The sequence below is a fragment of the Miniopterus natalensis genome, chromosome 1 (genome assembly GCF_054644295.1).
Source record: "Miniopterus natalensis isolate mMinNat1 chromosome 1, mMinNat1.hap1, whole genome shotgun sequence".
Classification (NCBI taxonomy): domain Eukaryota; kingdom Metazoa; phylum Chordata; class Mammalia; order Chiroptera; family Miniopteridae; genus Miniopterus; species Miniopterus natalensis.
The window spans coordinates 84,129,814-84,146,573 of record NC_142081.1 but is presented as its reverse complement, the minus strand read 5'-3'; the positions used below and the strand labels follow the sequence as shown (position 1 = coordinate 84,146,573).

At 45.1% G+C, this 16,760-nt stretch overlaps 1 protein-coding gene across 1 annotated transcript in view; it reads left to right on the top strand.

The window, feature by feature from the left end:
* Nucleotides 1-2,299: 2,299 nt before the first annotated feature.
* MKX (mohawk homeobox) overlaps nt 2,300-16,760 on the top strand; it is a 61,136-nt gene continuing 46,675 nt past the window's right edge. The window contains exons 1-5 of the mRNA XM_087823696.1: nt 2,300-2,427; nt 4,504-4,776; nt 6,468-6,627; nt 14,047-14,200; nt 14,595-14,930. Coding sequence (XP_087679822.1) covers nt 4,583-4,776; nt 6,468-6,627; nt 14,047-14,200; nt 14,595-14,930 — 844 coding nt within the window. The 5' untranslated portion in view covers nt 2,300-2,427; nt 4,504-4,582. The remainder of the gene's footprint in view (nt 2,428-4,503; nt 4,777-6,467; nt 6,628-14,046; nt 14,201-14,594; nt 14,931-16,760) is intronic.

The window sequence follows — 16,760 nt, the reverse complement described above, 5'->3', positions numbered from 1 at the left end:
GTCCCCCCGCACATATGGCGATCTCTCACAAACTACATACTTTCTTAAGTCTTTCTAAAACTGAAAGCTTTACTTCTGAGCGTTATAATACAGCGTTTCATAAACTGAGATTGGAATATAGTATAAGAAGCCGAGTAAAATATTTTAGGAAAATGTGACATTTAAAATAATGATAAATGTATCTAAACATTGGATTAAAACACATAAAGGATGAAATGCAAAAATAAAATTTTGGTCTGTCACAAAATACATGCTCATTTGTATATTAAAGAGGGATTCTCCACACAATTTCACTTTAAAATAGGCCCTCCACTAGTCTTTCATTTTAAAATGAATTCTAATGACTAAACTATAGTCTAAACTATCACATATTAATTTCCAGTGTTTTAAACTGAGACTTTAGTGTATATTACTCCTCTACTAAATAAAGAACCAAGCATTTTGCCAAAAGATACTTTGCTCTATATTTTATAACAGATTTTAAGAAAACAAGTCTTACATGCAAATATATCCTAGATCAAAGTTCTCTAAATGCATTTAAAATAGTGTAAATAAGGTAAGACTAAAACAACAAAATTAATTTGTCCTGTGCTCGCCTATATTAAAGCATACAGCTCTCCAGTCAGTAGAGTGTGCAAGCAATTGCAGAGGCGCCTGTTGCTTTAGCCAGCACCGCGGACCAATGTATGTCAGGGGGCAGTGTCACAGCTGGTTTCATTGTCATGTCTGGTGACCACCATCACAGCCCTGGAGACCACAGAAGGGGGAACAGTTTTCTTTCCACCTATAAATTACCAGTTAGAACTACTTTTGTTGTGCAACTTATTCGCAGCAAGCCTGTGTGTCCTTGACTTTAAATCCCTACAGCGAGGTCTGTAGACCAGCGTCTGCACTGAACCACAGCACAGCTGGTCAAGCGCAGCTCCAGTGACAAGAAGCGTGCGCTAGAGCCGCACCTGATATCATAAAAGAGAACCAAGGACTTTGGGAAACGTGATCAAATGATAACGTTTATCTGCCTGGTGCTCAAAAATGTAAACCTACGTCCCTTCCTGCTTTCGATTGCGCTACTGCCCGGTTTGCAGCCAGGTATTGGGGGAGATAACATATGGAAAATTTGGGGTCCTGATTAGTCTTGGGGGGAAAATAGCTTCAGTAGATATTTTAACCACTTCCAGGCCATCTAAAAAGAAGATGCTTAGGTGAGCCACTGCCCCAGCGCTGGCCAGCCACCTTTGGAGGAGAAAGGGACAAACGAGGCGTGACTTCCAGGTGTGGGTAACCGACTTTCGCTCTAAAAACAGATGAAAGGTGTCGCCGCAGCGGCGAGACCCGCGGCGAGAACGCGGGCGCCTAGGTGCTCCGAGCCTTGGGGATCTGCTAGGCGGGCAGAAGCTCGGGGCCTCAGGGTGCACCCAGGCCGCAGCTTCGCTACTCTTTTATTTGAGGTGATGATGGGAAGCCGAGTATCATCAGTAAGAGAAACTGATAACCATTCTCTCCCCTTGCACTGTGTCCCCGCTCGGATTCTGCTGAGTTCCATTGGCTTTGCTTCCTGCGGATCCTGGCCTTGGACTCGCCCTGTCGTCCGCACCTGGGCTCCGAGGGCTCGCCTGGCCCTAGCCGCGCCCCTCTCCACCCTTCTGTCCCGAGGTGAGCGCAGCCACTCCAGTGCGGGCCCCGAAAGGAGAGCGCGTGCCTGGCTTTGAGACAGCCAGCGCCTCAGAAGCCTAGTGACACCAAAAAGAGGCTCTCCGAGTCCGAGCTCCTCCTGCAATACGCTCACGCGCTGCAGGCGCAAACCCGAGCTCTGACTTAAGTAACTTCACTCCAGCTAATCGCGAGGAAAATAAAGGGCTCGCTGTAGTGGTCTCTCCCGCCCAGCCACTTGTAGTGAAATTTCCGACACCGCAGCCAGCTAAGACAAGGGATTTGCGCTGCAGCCTCTCAGCTTCCAGAGCCCGAGCTGGGCGCTACTTGCGGCCTCTCCGAGAATTTCTCCCCTAAGCGCGAAGGCAGCAGCCCCTTATGCTCCGCGCCTGCGAGGCCGGCCTGGCTGGGGAGGACTCGGCGGGCTGGGGGCTCCCCGCGGCGCCTGCAGCGGCATCTCCTCCGCGAGGGTTAACTGCCGTCCCCACAGCCTGGCGGGCGCGGAGGCTTTCTCTCGCCGGCCCGGGAATGTGGATACCGCGCCCGCAGGATGTTCGCCGGCTGGGCCAGGCAGTCGGGAAACATGAGAAGGCCTCAGTATTCCTGTTCCCGGGCCGCGCGCGCCTGTCTGGGTAAATAAAGCCGAGACGACGGCGGTGGCGGCGGTGAGCGCGTTGGAGCCCGCGCGGAAAACATGCGGCGGGGATGGGAGTGCGCCTAGCCTCGACGCGGGACAGCCAGCAGCCCTGCCGCCGGCCGCCGGCCCCACTGTCCCAGGTACAGCCCTCGGGTCTCCGAGTCCCCGCCCGAGGCCTCGGGATGGGAGGCTGGTTCTGGCCCCCGGCGCCTTGGCGATCCCCGCCCTTCCCCTACCTCTATCCTCGGCCCGTAGGGGACGCGCCCAGGTGGCCGCGAAGGCTGGCCCGAGGGTCTGCGAGGGGCCTGGGGACCCACCTGGCCGCTCCTTTGCTTTAAAGTCGCGGGCGTTGGGTGGGGCAGTTCCTCAGGGTGGGAGCTCCACAACTGGCAATTTGGAATGAAGCAGGGTATGTGAGGAGCACAGGAGCGGAGACGAGGCGCTGGGGTCCGCGCGTGGGCTCGCAGGGGGGATGAGAAGCCGCGGTTCCCACGCCCCTGGGACCCCTTGCGTCAGCACCCAGCTCCCGGACTTCTCCCGCCCGCCGCCCTCGCCTGCTGCCCGTGGACCCAGGCCGCGCCGGGCGTCTGTGGCTGCCACCCAGTGCGCTGGGACAGCCGGAGAAGGACCCGCTCTGCCAAACCCCGGGCGGATGCGCTGGGCAAGCATGCCTACATGCAGGAGAACTGGGCCGTGGGGCTGGAAACGGGGTGTTTTACAAATTGAGTGGCACGAACGCAACGTACTAAGTGCACGGATTTCAAAAGACAAAAAAGGACTCCTGGTCTTAGAACCCGGGCTGCGGGCACGGAAATTTGCTTTCACACTTACCGCCGTCTGTCCAAACCCCAGACACGTACCTGTCTGCGCGGGAGGGCTCAGTCTTACGGGACGCGGGGCTGCCAGAAGAGGCCTGACTTCGCCTCCCCATGAATACTGACGGGAGCCGTCGTTCAATCGCCGTGGACCGCCGTACATGTCGCGCGTGGCCTCCGCTGTGGTGGCCGGAGGGCGGGGCGAGGGGCGTTGGCGAGTGTGGGCGCTCCGCCGGGCAGAGGACCCGTGCAGGGGTGTGTGGGGGTGGCAGCCCACGCCGCGGCGGGGCGGGGTGAGGGGCGCTGGCAGCGACAGGAGAGAGCGGCTCAGTGGCGCGAGGCGGGGAGATGGGGCGCGCTGGGGCTGCCGCGAGCCTCGGGGCCGCCGCTCGGCTGACCCGCCGCGGCGCGCACTTGCCGCTGACGCCCGCGCGGCAGGCGGAGGCTCCGGGCCGCCGGGACCCGGGAGGTGAGCTGGAGGCTTTCTCTGCCTGTGGAAGCCGCGGGCCCGGCGGTGCGCGGGCCGCGGTTCCTCCTTCCTCTCCCAACACCTTTGCAGCCTCTGACATGGTTCCTCGAAACCCCAGAAAGGGGCGGGTGTGAATGGGCTCCGAGCTCCGGGCTCGCACCCGCACTGCGGGAGAGGGCCACGGGACGCGGGCTCGGGGGCCCGGGCCTCCAGAGCCACTGAACTGCCCCGACCCTGCGCACCCCGGAGCCGGCTGGGCATGGCAGAAAGAAATAGGGGGAGAGGGAGGAGGTGGCGCGTTTATCACTGACGCCACTTAACTTTCTAGCTCTGGAGTCTGCTGGCTTTTCCAGCCCTCACCCCTACCCCAGGGACGGACTCAGGAGGTTCAGCCAAACCTAGAGAACATGAAAATCCCCGAAATCCCGGTCGGGCCTGGGACTCATTAACTGGGGCTTGCGCATGCAGTCATTCATGTTACCCCCAATTTCCCTTTCTCCCAACCCCTGTTTACGACCAGAGTGGAACCTCCGAGAGCCTTCAGCCTTCCGCTGTGGCTGAAGACCAGGCGAGGCCCCGCGCGGTGCCGCTCTGCTGTTGGAGTGCACTGCGTCCAGGCTAACACCGAGGCAGGGGGGCTCGATCAGGAATTAGCTTGCCTTTGCCGCCCCGGGTACACTATTCCTGATTGAAGTCCGTTGGGGGGGTGGGTGGGGGGGTCGGTCGCGCGGGCAAGGACGAGGGCAGGGACCTGTCCCCGCGAAGGGAGCGGGCTAGCCGGGGACCGAGAGGCGCGGGTTCCCTCGGTCGGGTGCGGCGCTGCCGTTCCTGCCCGGAACCCCGCAGCCCCTCGCCTTGGCTGCGTTTGGGGCTCGGATCGCTCAGGGTGTGCGCGCTCTCAGCGAGTAACCTGATGCACCTTCATCTCCTAGAACCCGAGCCCTGCGGAGCTCCCGGTGGCCCGGCTCCGAGGCGCTGTGGCCGCGCGGGGCGCCCCTGCCAGTTCGCACCATGAACACCATCGTCTTCGACAAGCTCAATGGCGCCGTGCTTTTTGAGGACCGCAGCGCTACGGAGCGAGAGCGGGAGCGGGGCGGCCGGCCCTACGGCGGCGTCCTGGACAGTCCCCACGCCCGCCCCGAGGTGGGCATTCCAGACGGCCCGCCCCTCAAGGACAACCTCGGCCTGAGGCACCGGAGGACCGGGTATGCGCATCCCCGGGCCCGGGCCCACCCGCAGCCCAGGGGGGTGGGGCAGTGAGCGGCGCGGGCGAGCGGACCGCACCCGAGGCGCGAGGGTCAGCTGCGCGGAGTTTCCCGGAGGGCAGGACTCCGCCTCCTGGTTTTGCGCATTCTCGTTTTAAGGTAGTAGTTTCTCAAAATATGGGGAGATCGACTCGTCAGGACAACTCAAAAGAGGCGTGTTGGAAACTGAGGACACCTGAAACTGCCCCCGCGATCCTCCCATACTTGGACCTCAGGGGAGTGGGTTACCTGCCCCCTCTTCGGACCGCGGGTGCAGACGCGCGACTGAGAGCCAGATAAACTGGACTGAGCAGGAAGCATAGGAGCAAGGCAGGGCCAAGCAGTTGGGGTTCCCAGGTCAGGCCAGCCCCGTGGGCTTCCCTTCTTCTGTCACAACAAGGCGTCGCCTCCGCCAGGGTGTTGGGAAGGTCGGCTTTGCCCAGGGCGCCCTAATCGCACGTGGCTGGGCGGGGCCCGCTGCCAGCGGGAGGGGAAGGCCGCTAGCTCTCCGGCTGGGTTTCGGTTCCGCAGGGTGAGGGTGGCCCTAGCGGCTCCGGCTGCGGAGGTGTGGACCGCAGCCCCGAGCCCGGCCACCTCCGGGAGGCCACGGGAGCGCGGGGTCGGGGAGAGGAGCGGCGGCCGTCTCGGCCGTCTCCACCTGGAAGATTGCATCAGCTGCTTGTTCTGCAGCGCAGCCGGTTGGTTAAGTAGAGATTAGGTTTCGTCAAAATGTTAGTACCAGTCCCTTCGGGTGGAATTGCATTTCAAAGTGTGTAAAGAGGCAAAAAAGCCCCAGAGGCTGAGGCACAGGCGCGCGAGCCTCCAGGAGTGCCGGGCGCTCGCGCGTCTGCGCGGCGACACCTCGCGGAGCCTCCTGGGAGCGCAGCGCAGCGCCCGAGGCCGGCTCCAGGCGGCTCGTCTCTTCCTCCTAGCAACGTGCTTTTCAATGAGCCTTTTTTCTTTATCCTTTTCTTCTCCCGGGAACAGAGCTTTCAAACATTTTAACTCTCCTTACATCGGGAAAAGCCCCCTGCCGTGTTTTCCCTCCTCACACTTCCTTTGGAAAGTTTCTCCTTTTCCCAGAGGGTCAAAGGAAACTGGAGAGAGCTCTAAGAGAACCAGGGCCGCAGGGCGGTGGTCACCCCTTGCTTTACTTGAAGGTCGTCCAGTAGGCGACCTTCCCCCGCCCGAGCGGCAGAGCGTTCACGGGCCCGCAGCGCCTCTACCCAGCCCACCGGGGGCGCCACCGCAGGGGCGCAGCGCGGGCCGGAAGGAAGGGCGGCAGCGCCGCTGCCAGCTCTGTAGCTGGCATAACATTTTTCTTCAAATCAAGTAACGGTCACCTACACCTCTAACCTCGGGTTACTGGCTTCAAGATGCACCCCTTATCAAGAAAAACCTAGGGTCCTTCCCTGCCACACGACCCCGGGCGACAGCCAGGCCGTTTCCACGAGAGAGGCCAAAGAAAGGATTTCCTCGTCCAGAAATTTTGTGGCTCCCTCGCCTCAACGTCGGGACGCGCGGGGTGGGGTGGGGGTGCGCGGCCTGGCTGGGTGCCCTGGGTCCCCTGCGGGGGCTTGCGGCCCGGAGCGAGGGACGCGGGCGGGGGCCCAGGCAGCGCCGCTCACCGGGCTTCTCTCCCGCCGTCCCAGGGCCCGGCAGACCGGCGGGAAGGTGAGGCACAAGCGACAGGCCCTGCAAGACATGGCACGGCCCCTCAAGCAGTGGCTTTACAAGCACCGTGACAACCCGTACCCCACCAAGACGGAGAAGATACTCTTGGCTCTCGGCTCGCAGATGACGCTGGTGCAGGTAACCGGGGTCTACCGAGCCCCATCCTGCCCGCGAGGGGCGCGGGGCCCGCGCGCTCGGTGCCGGCGCGGATCTCCACCTGGCGCTTCGCCCACCAGGGTGACGCAGGGAAAGGCCGGCGGGATGCTTTGGCTCCTGCTGCTGAGGAGGATGAGGGGTTGGACAGGGGCAGAGTTGTGTTCTGGGAAGAGTTTCTGGGTCTCCTCTCAATCCTATCTATCAATTCAGTGCTAATACTTGTTCTAGGAGGGATCCCACGGTGTTCTGCTAGGGAGGGCAGTGAAAAAACTGCAGTGATGAGGTGTCTGGGAATGCTGGATAGATGGACACGGCTGGGACGACTCGCAATGGTTTTCAGGGGGACTTGTGAAAACACAAACCAGAGTTTCCGATTCAGTAGTTGATAGGGGGTGGGACCCATGATTTGCGTTTCTAACAAGTTCTTGGGGTGATGCTAAAGGTGCTGGCCCTAGGCCACACTTGAGAACCAAGTACAGGATAACTTTCAAAATTAGCACTACTGACAGATCTAGGAGGTGGGTTGGAAGGGCAAGAAGTGGGTTTGGGCTCTTTTGTTTTTATTTTTAAGTAGAAGTATCCTGTGCATAAGCCAGAATCCACAGATTTCCCTGATGGTATCTTTCTACTGGGGTTAAGAAGAGGCAGATTTCAAACAGTTGGGTTACTGGTCAAGTGTAGAAATGGTGCCAGTTTTTTTTTCCTACAACACTACATTATATTTGACTTGCTTATTTTCCTACAAATCTTATTTGATATGCGCAAAAACATGGTGAGGTATGGAAGTTATTGTCAGCATTTTACAGATGATGTAACCAAGGCACAGGGAGGTTATGTGTTAGTAAGGGTAGAGGTAAGCCTGTAAATAATGTAATTCCAGATCAAATGCTCTTTCTACTATGACACCACAGTTTTCTTTAAAAAATATGGTGATAGGAACTTTTATAAATGCAAACAGAACACATATATTCAAAAGAGGAGGAGGCGCTAAATAAGCTGAGAAGTTTCATACATTTTAGTAGCGCTACATCACTGTTGTGAAATTGTGGTCATCCTATTAACTACATGGTAAGGGAGGACCCCAAAATAAAAATTAAAAAATACAATACTTAACTATTAGATAGAGTAAAAAATGCTTTCTAGAGTAATTAAGATTGTCATTTAGGAATTACTGGGAAGTTTGACAAAGTATGAAAGTTGACTTGTATTCAGGCCTATTAGAACTATAATATACATTTGCCTGGTTATTTTCAGAATACAATTGTAGAGAAAAACATCTGTTTTGCTTCATATTGACAAGCAATAGTAGCAATAGTGATTTGCTGCAGCACTGGAGGGGAAAATTAATTTAGTGTTCCTGGCTTAATCGCTGTTCAACATAAAACTATGTAACTTTCAGTGATTTACAAAAGTAGTTTCTAAATAAATTATCCCAGTCAGAAAAACTTGACCTTTGAAAATAAATGCATATGTTCAAATTTCAGTTTAAATAGGTATGCTATTTATTTTGAAAATACACTAATTTATAGAGCTATTTGAATATTTCACAATGAATTTAGCAATAAAATATTAGATTATTTTGGTTGTTTATATAATTCCATATTTAATGCTTGCCACTCTTTTATATAAAAGCAAAAAACACTTGACATATTTAGAACACTTTTTAATTTTAAAAAATATTTGTCATTAGCAGAGACATTTAAATTTTCATATGCAATAGTTTTGTAAGACGCAATACAAGTAGTTTTCATTTTAATACAGAGTCAAATCATTTTCTACCTATAATGATAGTGCAAATACAAACAACAATTCTTTTTGCCATAGGATCTTGGTAATGCTATTGCATTTTTCTAATTGCATGAGGTTTTCATTTATGTAATGAAAACTTTTCTCACTACAGTTTCTTTCTCTTACACTAGTCCTCAGAAAATAAAAATGCATAAAACTATGTAATTTAAAATAGGTCAAAGAAAATTATTTATAATAATTGATATTTGTTTAACAATTTTTAAATTTTATAGTTTATGAAGTTGGTTTCTGGAACTTTAAAATAAATGAAAAAAAATCAAAATCTAAACTACAATCAAAAGACCTTATATGTAACCCAGTTTAGGTTCAGTTATTTTCAATTAGGCATAAGGAGTATCTATGTAAGAAAAAATATGTATATACATATATATGAATATGCACAGATACCTACTACCTACCTATAAGTTTATATATATGAGGGGTTTATAAAAGTCAGACATACATTAACAGCCAAACCAAATTCTAACTCTATGGGAAAACAAATAAAGTATGTAAATACTTTACACTTCTGGGTGAAAAAATGCAAAGCCGTGATCTGAATAAAGCTTTTGATCCCTGCAAATTAGACCCCTATTTAATGAGTCAAGTTCTCCCACTGAATAAATTTCTCTTGTGGAGTCAGGCTTCTTACTCCCATACCACGCCAGCACAGTACTTTCCATGTAGTAAACTAGCCCTGCATTTTTATAGAGTAAATAGACTCTAATGGGGGAATACCACTATAAGTACCATGTGGATTTCCAAAACATCTTTTTGAAAGCTAAAGAATGTCTTGAAATCTGATTAAGATAGTTTTAAAATCCATCCAATTATAGGGTCTACACAGAGGGCAGCTCTCTATCTTTAATGCTATATGATGGTTCTACAGAACAGGTAAAGTTATAAGCAGTGTTGTTATTTTCTATTTATCTGGAAATGTGTCCTATTTTTATGTTTATAGATAAATATGGAGTGTTCCCCTTATTTCTGGTTTCTAACTCCTATTTCTTGTTTATTGCAACACCTATCTCTGTTTTTCATGATTTATCTTAATAAGCTGTTGGCATAACTTTTATCCCTTAACTACAAGACTATCGAATACTTTGATAATTTCTTTTACACTTAACATTTTCCTTTTGGTTGTCCAACTTTTCACAGGAAGTATTTTTGACTTATTTTGCTACTCTTAAATTAATAAGGAGGAGTGTAAAACCTGGTCAGCAATCTCCATTAAGCCCAGAAACAAAAAGCTGAAACTTTAGTGGAGAGAATATCTTTAGGAGCATAAAAGGTACTTTTTCTGATAAATAGAATCTCTAAGGACATTAATAGGCACCTATTTTATTTATCTCTGAAAAATGATGCAGAAAGAATTATTTATGAAACTTTCACTACTAGACTTGGCAACTTTCACTCCACACTAGACTTGACAGCTTGTCTTAATGTGCTTTAACAATGTTTGCCTCTCATTTGCATTATTAATCTGGCATCTTACTTCCTAGTGAGATATAAGCATTTTTATAAAATTAACAGGGAGATCAAGTGTGTGTGCTCACGCGTGCGCGTGTGTGCACGTATTTTGACTCTAATAAACCAAAATTTCCCAGTGCGCTTGGTTCCTATGGCTGACCATTGTTGAAACATTATAAAAATATACTCTGTACTCTCAAAATATATACAACTTAATTGTGGAATAATATAAACTGGTATACAATTAAGGTTTTGTATTACTGTAAGAAATGGATCTTACCAAAGAATAATACCTTGTAGAGAATTTTTAAAAGGGCAAATGGAGGCTGTATCTGGTTTTGATATTTTCCATTGTTTAGTGTGTACATTTTAAAATATATTTGTACTTTTTCTGGATTATAAGAGTGAAACATCTCCTTAGGATGATTTCTTTCATCACAATACAGAGTGTAGGGCAAGGGGAGTTTGAGGTTACAGTTTAACAATTGGATGTTAATTCTTCCTCCTCTTATAGTAGAACTTTCAAATTTCTAGGATATGTCCATGCACCATACGGTGAAAACTGTTATGTTGCAAGATTTTTCCTCCTATATTGACACGGCTCTATTTTTGCTTGATATGAGTGCTTCTGCTGAGATATGTATGTAATTATGAACTGCAAGGATTATAGCAACCGTTAAATATTCAACAAAGTCTCAGAAAAGTCCTTCTACATTACTCTAAGTGTTATATGACATGGTGTGGAAATGAGGTGCTCAATATTTCAGTTGAGTAACCCAGAATAAGTTTGTTAATTCTGTATGTTCACATGTGGACAGATGCCAGCATATCCCTTTGGGTTTACTGTAATGATTGCTCAGTCAATATGATGAATGTAAACACCTCAGTTAGAGTAGGAGGAAAATTACTTCATTTTCTCTTCTAGCATCTAGATATTTGGTTCTCTAAGCATTCACTATAAAGCAGTGTTTTTAGAGCTCTGAATTTGACATTAAAATACTGTTTCTCCAGAACCTACCCTTGGGAAGGAGGCCTGTTTCATGTAAAAGAGAATTTAAAGGGAATTTGAATAATAACCCAAATGAACCCATAGTAAGTGAAAGGTAGAAAACCTGAACTGATACTTTTACCTTCAGTGAAACAGATGGAGTTCGCATTAGTTCATCAGAAAAAAATTGCAAAATAATATTTATGCAGATTTCTTATGTATTTGTCTGCTATTTGCACAACTTATTGCAAGTAGATATTAAAGCCTCAGACTATATCCAGCTGTACTGTAAATTTCTGGTAATAAAATACTGGCAGAGTAAATATATCAGTGGATTGGGTATTGATCAAACTGATAAAGTAAATTTAGAAACAGACTATATTAGATATCAGCAAATCTTCCTGGAAAATCTCCTATTATATAATTAATATACTATGGGTATATAAAACATAAAAAAAGATATGACCCCAATATATGAAAAGCTAGTTAATTCCACCATGGCATTGAAAGGTCCCCATTTTTCTATTTTAAAATTATAGTATATTAATTTTTTTGAAATTAGAAAGCTATTGCATTTTAATAAAAATATGAAGAATTTTTTAAGAACTGGATTTTATGCTGTACTGTGTGGTGGCTGTGTTACAATTTAAGGTTAGTTAAGAACTGAGGTTAGTTAAGATTTAAAGTTTATCTGAATTATATGATGTTTATTTAGTAAAGAAAGTAACAAAAAGCTTTGGACTTGGATTCTAATAGATATGTGACTTGGGCCTAGGGGAAGCTGCAGTGTGTTCTCTGTGTATGAGAGGGGTGGGGAAGGACATAAACACAAATATCTGATTGCTAGAGAGCAGTAGTTGAGAGCAGAGGGTAGGTTACTACCGACTAGAAAGGGACTTAACACTTGTAGGATAGTGTGGGCTGTATTCGCACATCTTAGTTCTGAGAGTTGACAAAAATGTTAGGGCTCATCCAATGCATTTTATAGATGAAGGGTCTGAAGTTCAGAAAAATGAGTGACTTATCTCAATTCACACAGCATGTTTTTGGCAAATTCAGGACAAGATACCAGTTCTCTTTCCATTATACCCCAGTAACAGGATAATGGGACACCCATGAGCATTTGAAGAAGTAAAGTAATTAAATCATAATGGTGCATCAACATGAATTTGAAGGTGGTTGTTAAGGTCCATTCAATTGGACAGAATGGAAGTTCAGGAAAATAATGTCCTAAAATTTCTAGTCAGTAGTAAGGAGGACTTGGATGAACACTTTGACCATGATTTGGACAATAGAAAGATCTGAGAAATGTAGTGAAGCATTTTGTGCTTCGGTAGCGATGACCTGGGAATCACAGTTAATCAGGTATAGTTTTTCACTGCTGGTCTTTCTGTGTGTGCATGGGACACAACTTATCCATTCCTAGCACTTAACACCATGGCTAAAGCACAAAAGCAGCTTTAGATATGTTTGTTGAATGAGTAGTGCCAGAAGTTGTCTGTCTATAGGGTTGGAAAAGACTGAGAATGTGAAGTCAGACTGAAGCATAGCAATAACACACAGCATGAAAGGAAGAAGGGTCCATGAGGACTAACACTTCTGAAACGCCATGGTGAGATGCTACCTCATTGCACCTCAGTTAAGAGAATGGTTATCAATGCTTAAGACACAAAGGCAGTAATATTGAATATATATAAAACATATGATACACTTTGTGCATATATATAAATCAACTAAGAAAAACTATGTTTTACCCAAGGAGACAAAGAGAAAAAATCCCTGTAGCTTGTTGTTGTGTTTTTTTGGTTTGTTTATTTTTTTTTAAGTAGGAATCACAACAGGTTCATTCAACAATTAGGGCTTAAACAATATGCAGGAATTGTGCATTTATATTATAAATCTAAAAAAGGGGGGTAAAAAGGAACTCCAATGCAATCATTGCCACACAACCTTTATGGTAATGTAGGGCCGTGTTCTAAAACAAACTGGCAGAAAGATGTAATTCTCTTTCCACGTTTCATTCTTTTAAAGGCAAATATCCAGGCTTTAACAATTATTCAAAGTGTGTATACATTTTTTAAGACACCCTGTATATTCTGATGACAGCCTGTTATCTCACAAGAAACCTCAGGTACCATTTCAGCCTATGGAAGTTCAGTAGCATCTTATAAAAAACAATGGAAGTAACTCCTTTGTTTTGCAGCGTTCCTTTCTTTGAAAGCACTTGACTTGTAGCTGAAAGCTGGGTGTTCCTTGGCCTTTTCTTCCTCAATTTGTGTGATTGCTCTCTGTCTAGTTGTTTTGGCAGTTCCTCTTTTATAGCCCTACATCCTTAATCACTGGAGGTTTCCATTGGTCCTTGACCATCTTTTCATCTGGCCTATTCTCACAGTTTCAGCTATCACCTCTGCACATTTGTCCCAGATCTGCTCTTCCTCTCCCTTAAGTGTCAGGTACCATTTTTATTTTCTTGCTGCACACTCACCTCTATGCTTTTCTAGTGCTTTCAAGTAAACATGCCCCAAAACAAACACATCATTTCATATTTAAACAGTTCTACTTGCTTTCTCAAAATGGTACTACCTTTCTCTTGGTTATACAGACTCAAGGATTCAAGGTCATCTTTATCTTGCCCCACTTCCTTACCCACCACAGTGTCTCTGGGATTTGACTTATCTTTGTTCCAGTGCCCTCTTTATTGGTAATACACTCCCTTACCCATTATACCTGACATTTTCCGTCAAAGCCTACCTTAAATTTCTCATGAAGTCTTGAGTCACATGTAAAAGTGACCCCTCTTTCCTTTGGAACCCTGAATCATTTTATTTTAATGCATTTTAAGCCATCCTTCCCGTTCTTTCCTGTATTAGGCTTGTTTGTATGCTCTCCTACCTGTCTTATTAGACTGAAAATTTGATGGCCAAGCATCTTCATTTTTTTAATTCCCAGAATACAATAGGTGCTCAATCTCTGAAGCTAGCGCTCAGCATGTTTGCTGAATGAATGAACGAATGGAATGAGTGTCCGGTATTGTTACACCCTGAGAGTATTTAGTGATCAAAGATACTGAGAGAGGCTTAGGTCCTTTATGGTAAAGTAATTGTATGATGGGTTATTTTTTATGTTTTGTTAATTGAGAAATAATACTTTCTTAGGTGTCAAATTGGTTTGCTAATGCAAGACGGCGACTTAAGAATACTGTTCGACAGCCAGATTTAAGCTGGGCTTTAAGAATAAAGTTGTACAACAAGTATGTTCAAGGAAATGCTGAGCGGCTTAGTGTAAGCAGTGATGATTCGTGTTCCGAAGGTTTGTTCATATTTTTATTCGATTTCTTAGCTTTGCCTCTGTAACAAGTTTGCCTCAATTGCTATTTTTAAGGTCAATACCACAAAATATGATGGTGCCGTAATTCTTCTTTTTTCACTTTTATAATACTATAAATGACAATGACTGTTTTCTCTTGTTTATAATTTATTGTGTGTCAGAGTAACATTTTCTGTGAAATTTATTAAAATTAAAATACTATAGGGAGATATTACATAGATAACTCATTTTCTTTGCCTAAATATAAATCTTGAATATAATTTTATACACTTTAAATATTCTTTCTTCACATACATTTTTAATGATTAAACATAGCAGTTGGGTGGCTGGGGAAAAGAATATGTGAGTCCCATCTAGTGATATTTTTCCCTCTTAGATGGAGAAAACCCTCCAAGAAGCCACATGAATGAAGGGGGCTATAACAATCCCGTTCACCATCCTGCGATTAAAAGTGAGAGCTCCGTTATAAAGCCTGGAGTGAGGCCAGAGTCACAGGCCGGTGAGGACTACGTGTCACCCCCGAAATACAAGAGCAGCTTATTGAACCGTTACCTTAACGACTCTTTGAGACATGTCATGGCCACAAACGCTGCCATGATGGGAAAGACAAGGCAAAGAAACCATTCGGGGTCTTTTAGTTCCAATGAATTTGAGGAAGAATTAGTGTCTCCTTCGTCATCAGAAACTGAAGGCAACTTTGTCTATCGCACAGGTAAGTCTGTGTTTTTTGTGATACCTTGTTTAAAAAACACTAAAACTGCAGCAGAGGCATTTATGTCAACAGGTATAAAGGCATAATTTTTATTGCTTTTGCATTATATTATTCACAGATTGCCCGTAATTAGGTTTTAAAGCTTTCGTTTTGTTTTTAATCACCAGAGATGCTTGTAGTAGATGATGGAAAATTTTCATTCTTAAAAACAATGATAAGAATTTTTATTCTTAATAATAATTTTTAATCTTAGTGATAAACATTGTTAGATGAAACATAAATTGGCCTTTAAGAATCAATTTTAATGGAGGAATGCCCTGGATTCCATAATCAAACATGCTAATACTTTGTATTCCATATTTTCTCTCAGATTCATTGTTTGCTAATAATGGTGAGAAATAAACACAAATTAGCATGTGTGCCAATACTTTTGTGATGGGACAGTATAGTTCTGGCTTAAATTGCTTTGGAAATTTTACTTTTATTTCAGAAATAATGAATCAATTCCTACCTATTCAGAATATTCAGATGGCGTAGTGAGTTTGGTAAAATTTTCTGTCTTCACTTCAGTTCCCAGAGAGCTTTGATCGTAGAGAGCGTTTGAGCAGGTAGCTTCAGAGCAAAGGACATGTGCTACCTATCCCTGGTGGAAATAGAATTCACGTCTTGACGATAACTTCAGAAAGCATCTAGTCCAGCCACATTATGTCATAAATAAGAAAATCCAGACCAAAAACACACAGCTAGTTTATCCTTGTCCAGATCAATAGTGCAGCTGAGCCGGCACAGCAGGTAGGAGGGATGTAACTGGTATACTAGACAACTATTACTATTACTGTTACACATACTAATGTAACTACTACTCACCTTTACTGTTATGATTACACATACTGCCACCATCATTTATTGAGTAGTTAGGGCATGTTAGGCTCTATGCTAAATGCTGCACAAATGTTACACAAATGTTACTACATTTAGTCCTTACTATATCAAAGACTCTGATATGTGATCCGTAGGGTTTTATAGAGGAATTTAAATTTGGCTTAATATACCCTTCAGATTATTTAGCCAGAAATCTGATTTTCAAGTGTCTTACAAATGTGTAAAAGATACATTATCTTTGAGGATTCAGAGAAAAATCTCAATATACTTTCAAAGACTTAATCTCATTTTTGTTTGTGTCTTCAATTCCAACAATAAAAATAACTCCAAACAGTTTGAAATAAAAAGAAATAGTCTCATAAATAATGATTGGGTCTAGGAAGGAATAAAAAATGCAGTCAAAGACTATTTAGCTAATAACAAAAAGTTTAAAACTACATACTAACATCTAACCAATATGACTAGAGCAGAACTTGAGGTAATTTAGAGCTTTATGAATGTTAATTTACAAAGAAAGGAAAATAAGTAATTATTCAAGTACAGATAATTGAGAAGAATTTTTTTTATACAAGGTAAAATGAAAAGCTGAAAAATAGATAAATGAATCAAGAAGTAACTCTGAAAGCAATAGTAAGAGACATAAGCAAAAATTGACACTAGTTAAAGTTGGAAATGAGAAAGGAGATATAGCAATCAATATAGCAATATTTTGTATTAAACAAAAATATTTTTATATTAAACAAAAATATTAGTAAAATTATGATAAAATACTGTGAACAATTGTTGACAAGATACTGTATATGAACATGTAGATGAAATGAGTTGGTATTATCCACATCGATTAAATTATAAACGTATAATGAGAAAAGTTTTAAATCACTACTAATTCAGGAAAAAATAAGGTTTTTAGTAAATCCAGTTCCCAAAACACATGACTTGATAGACTCA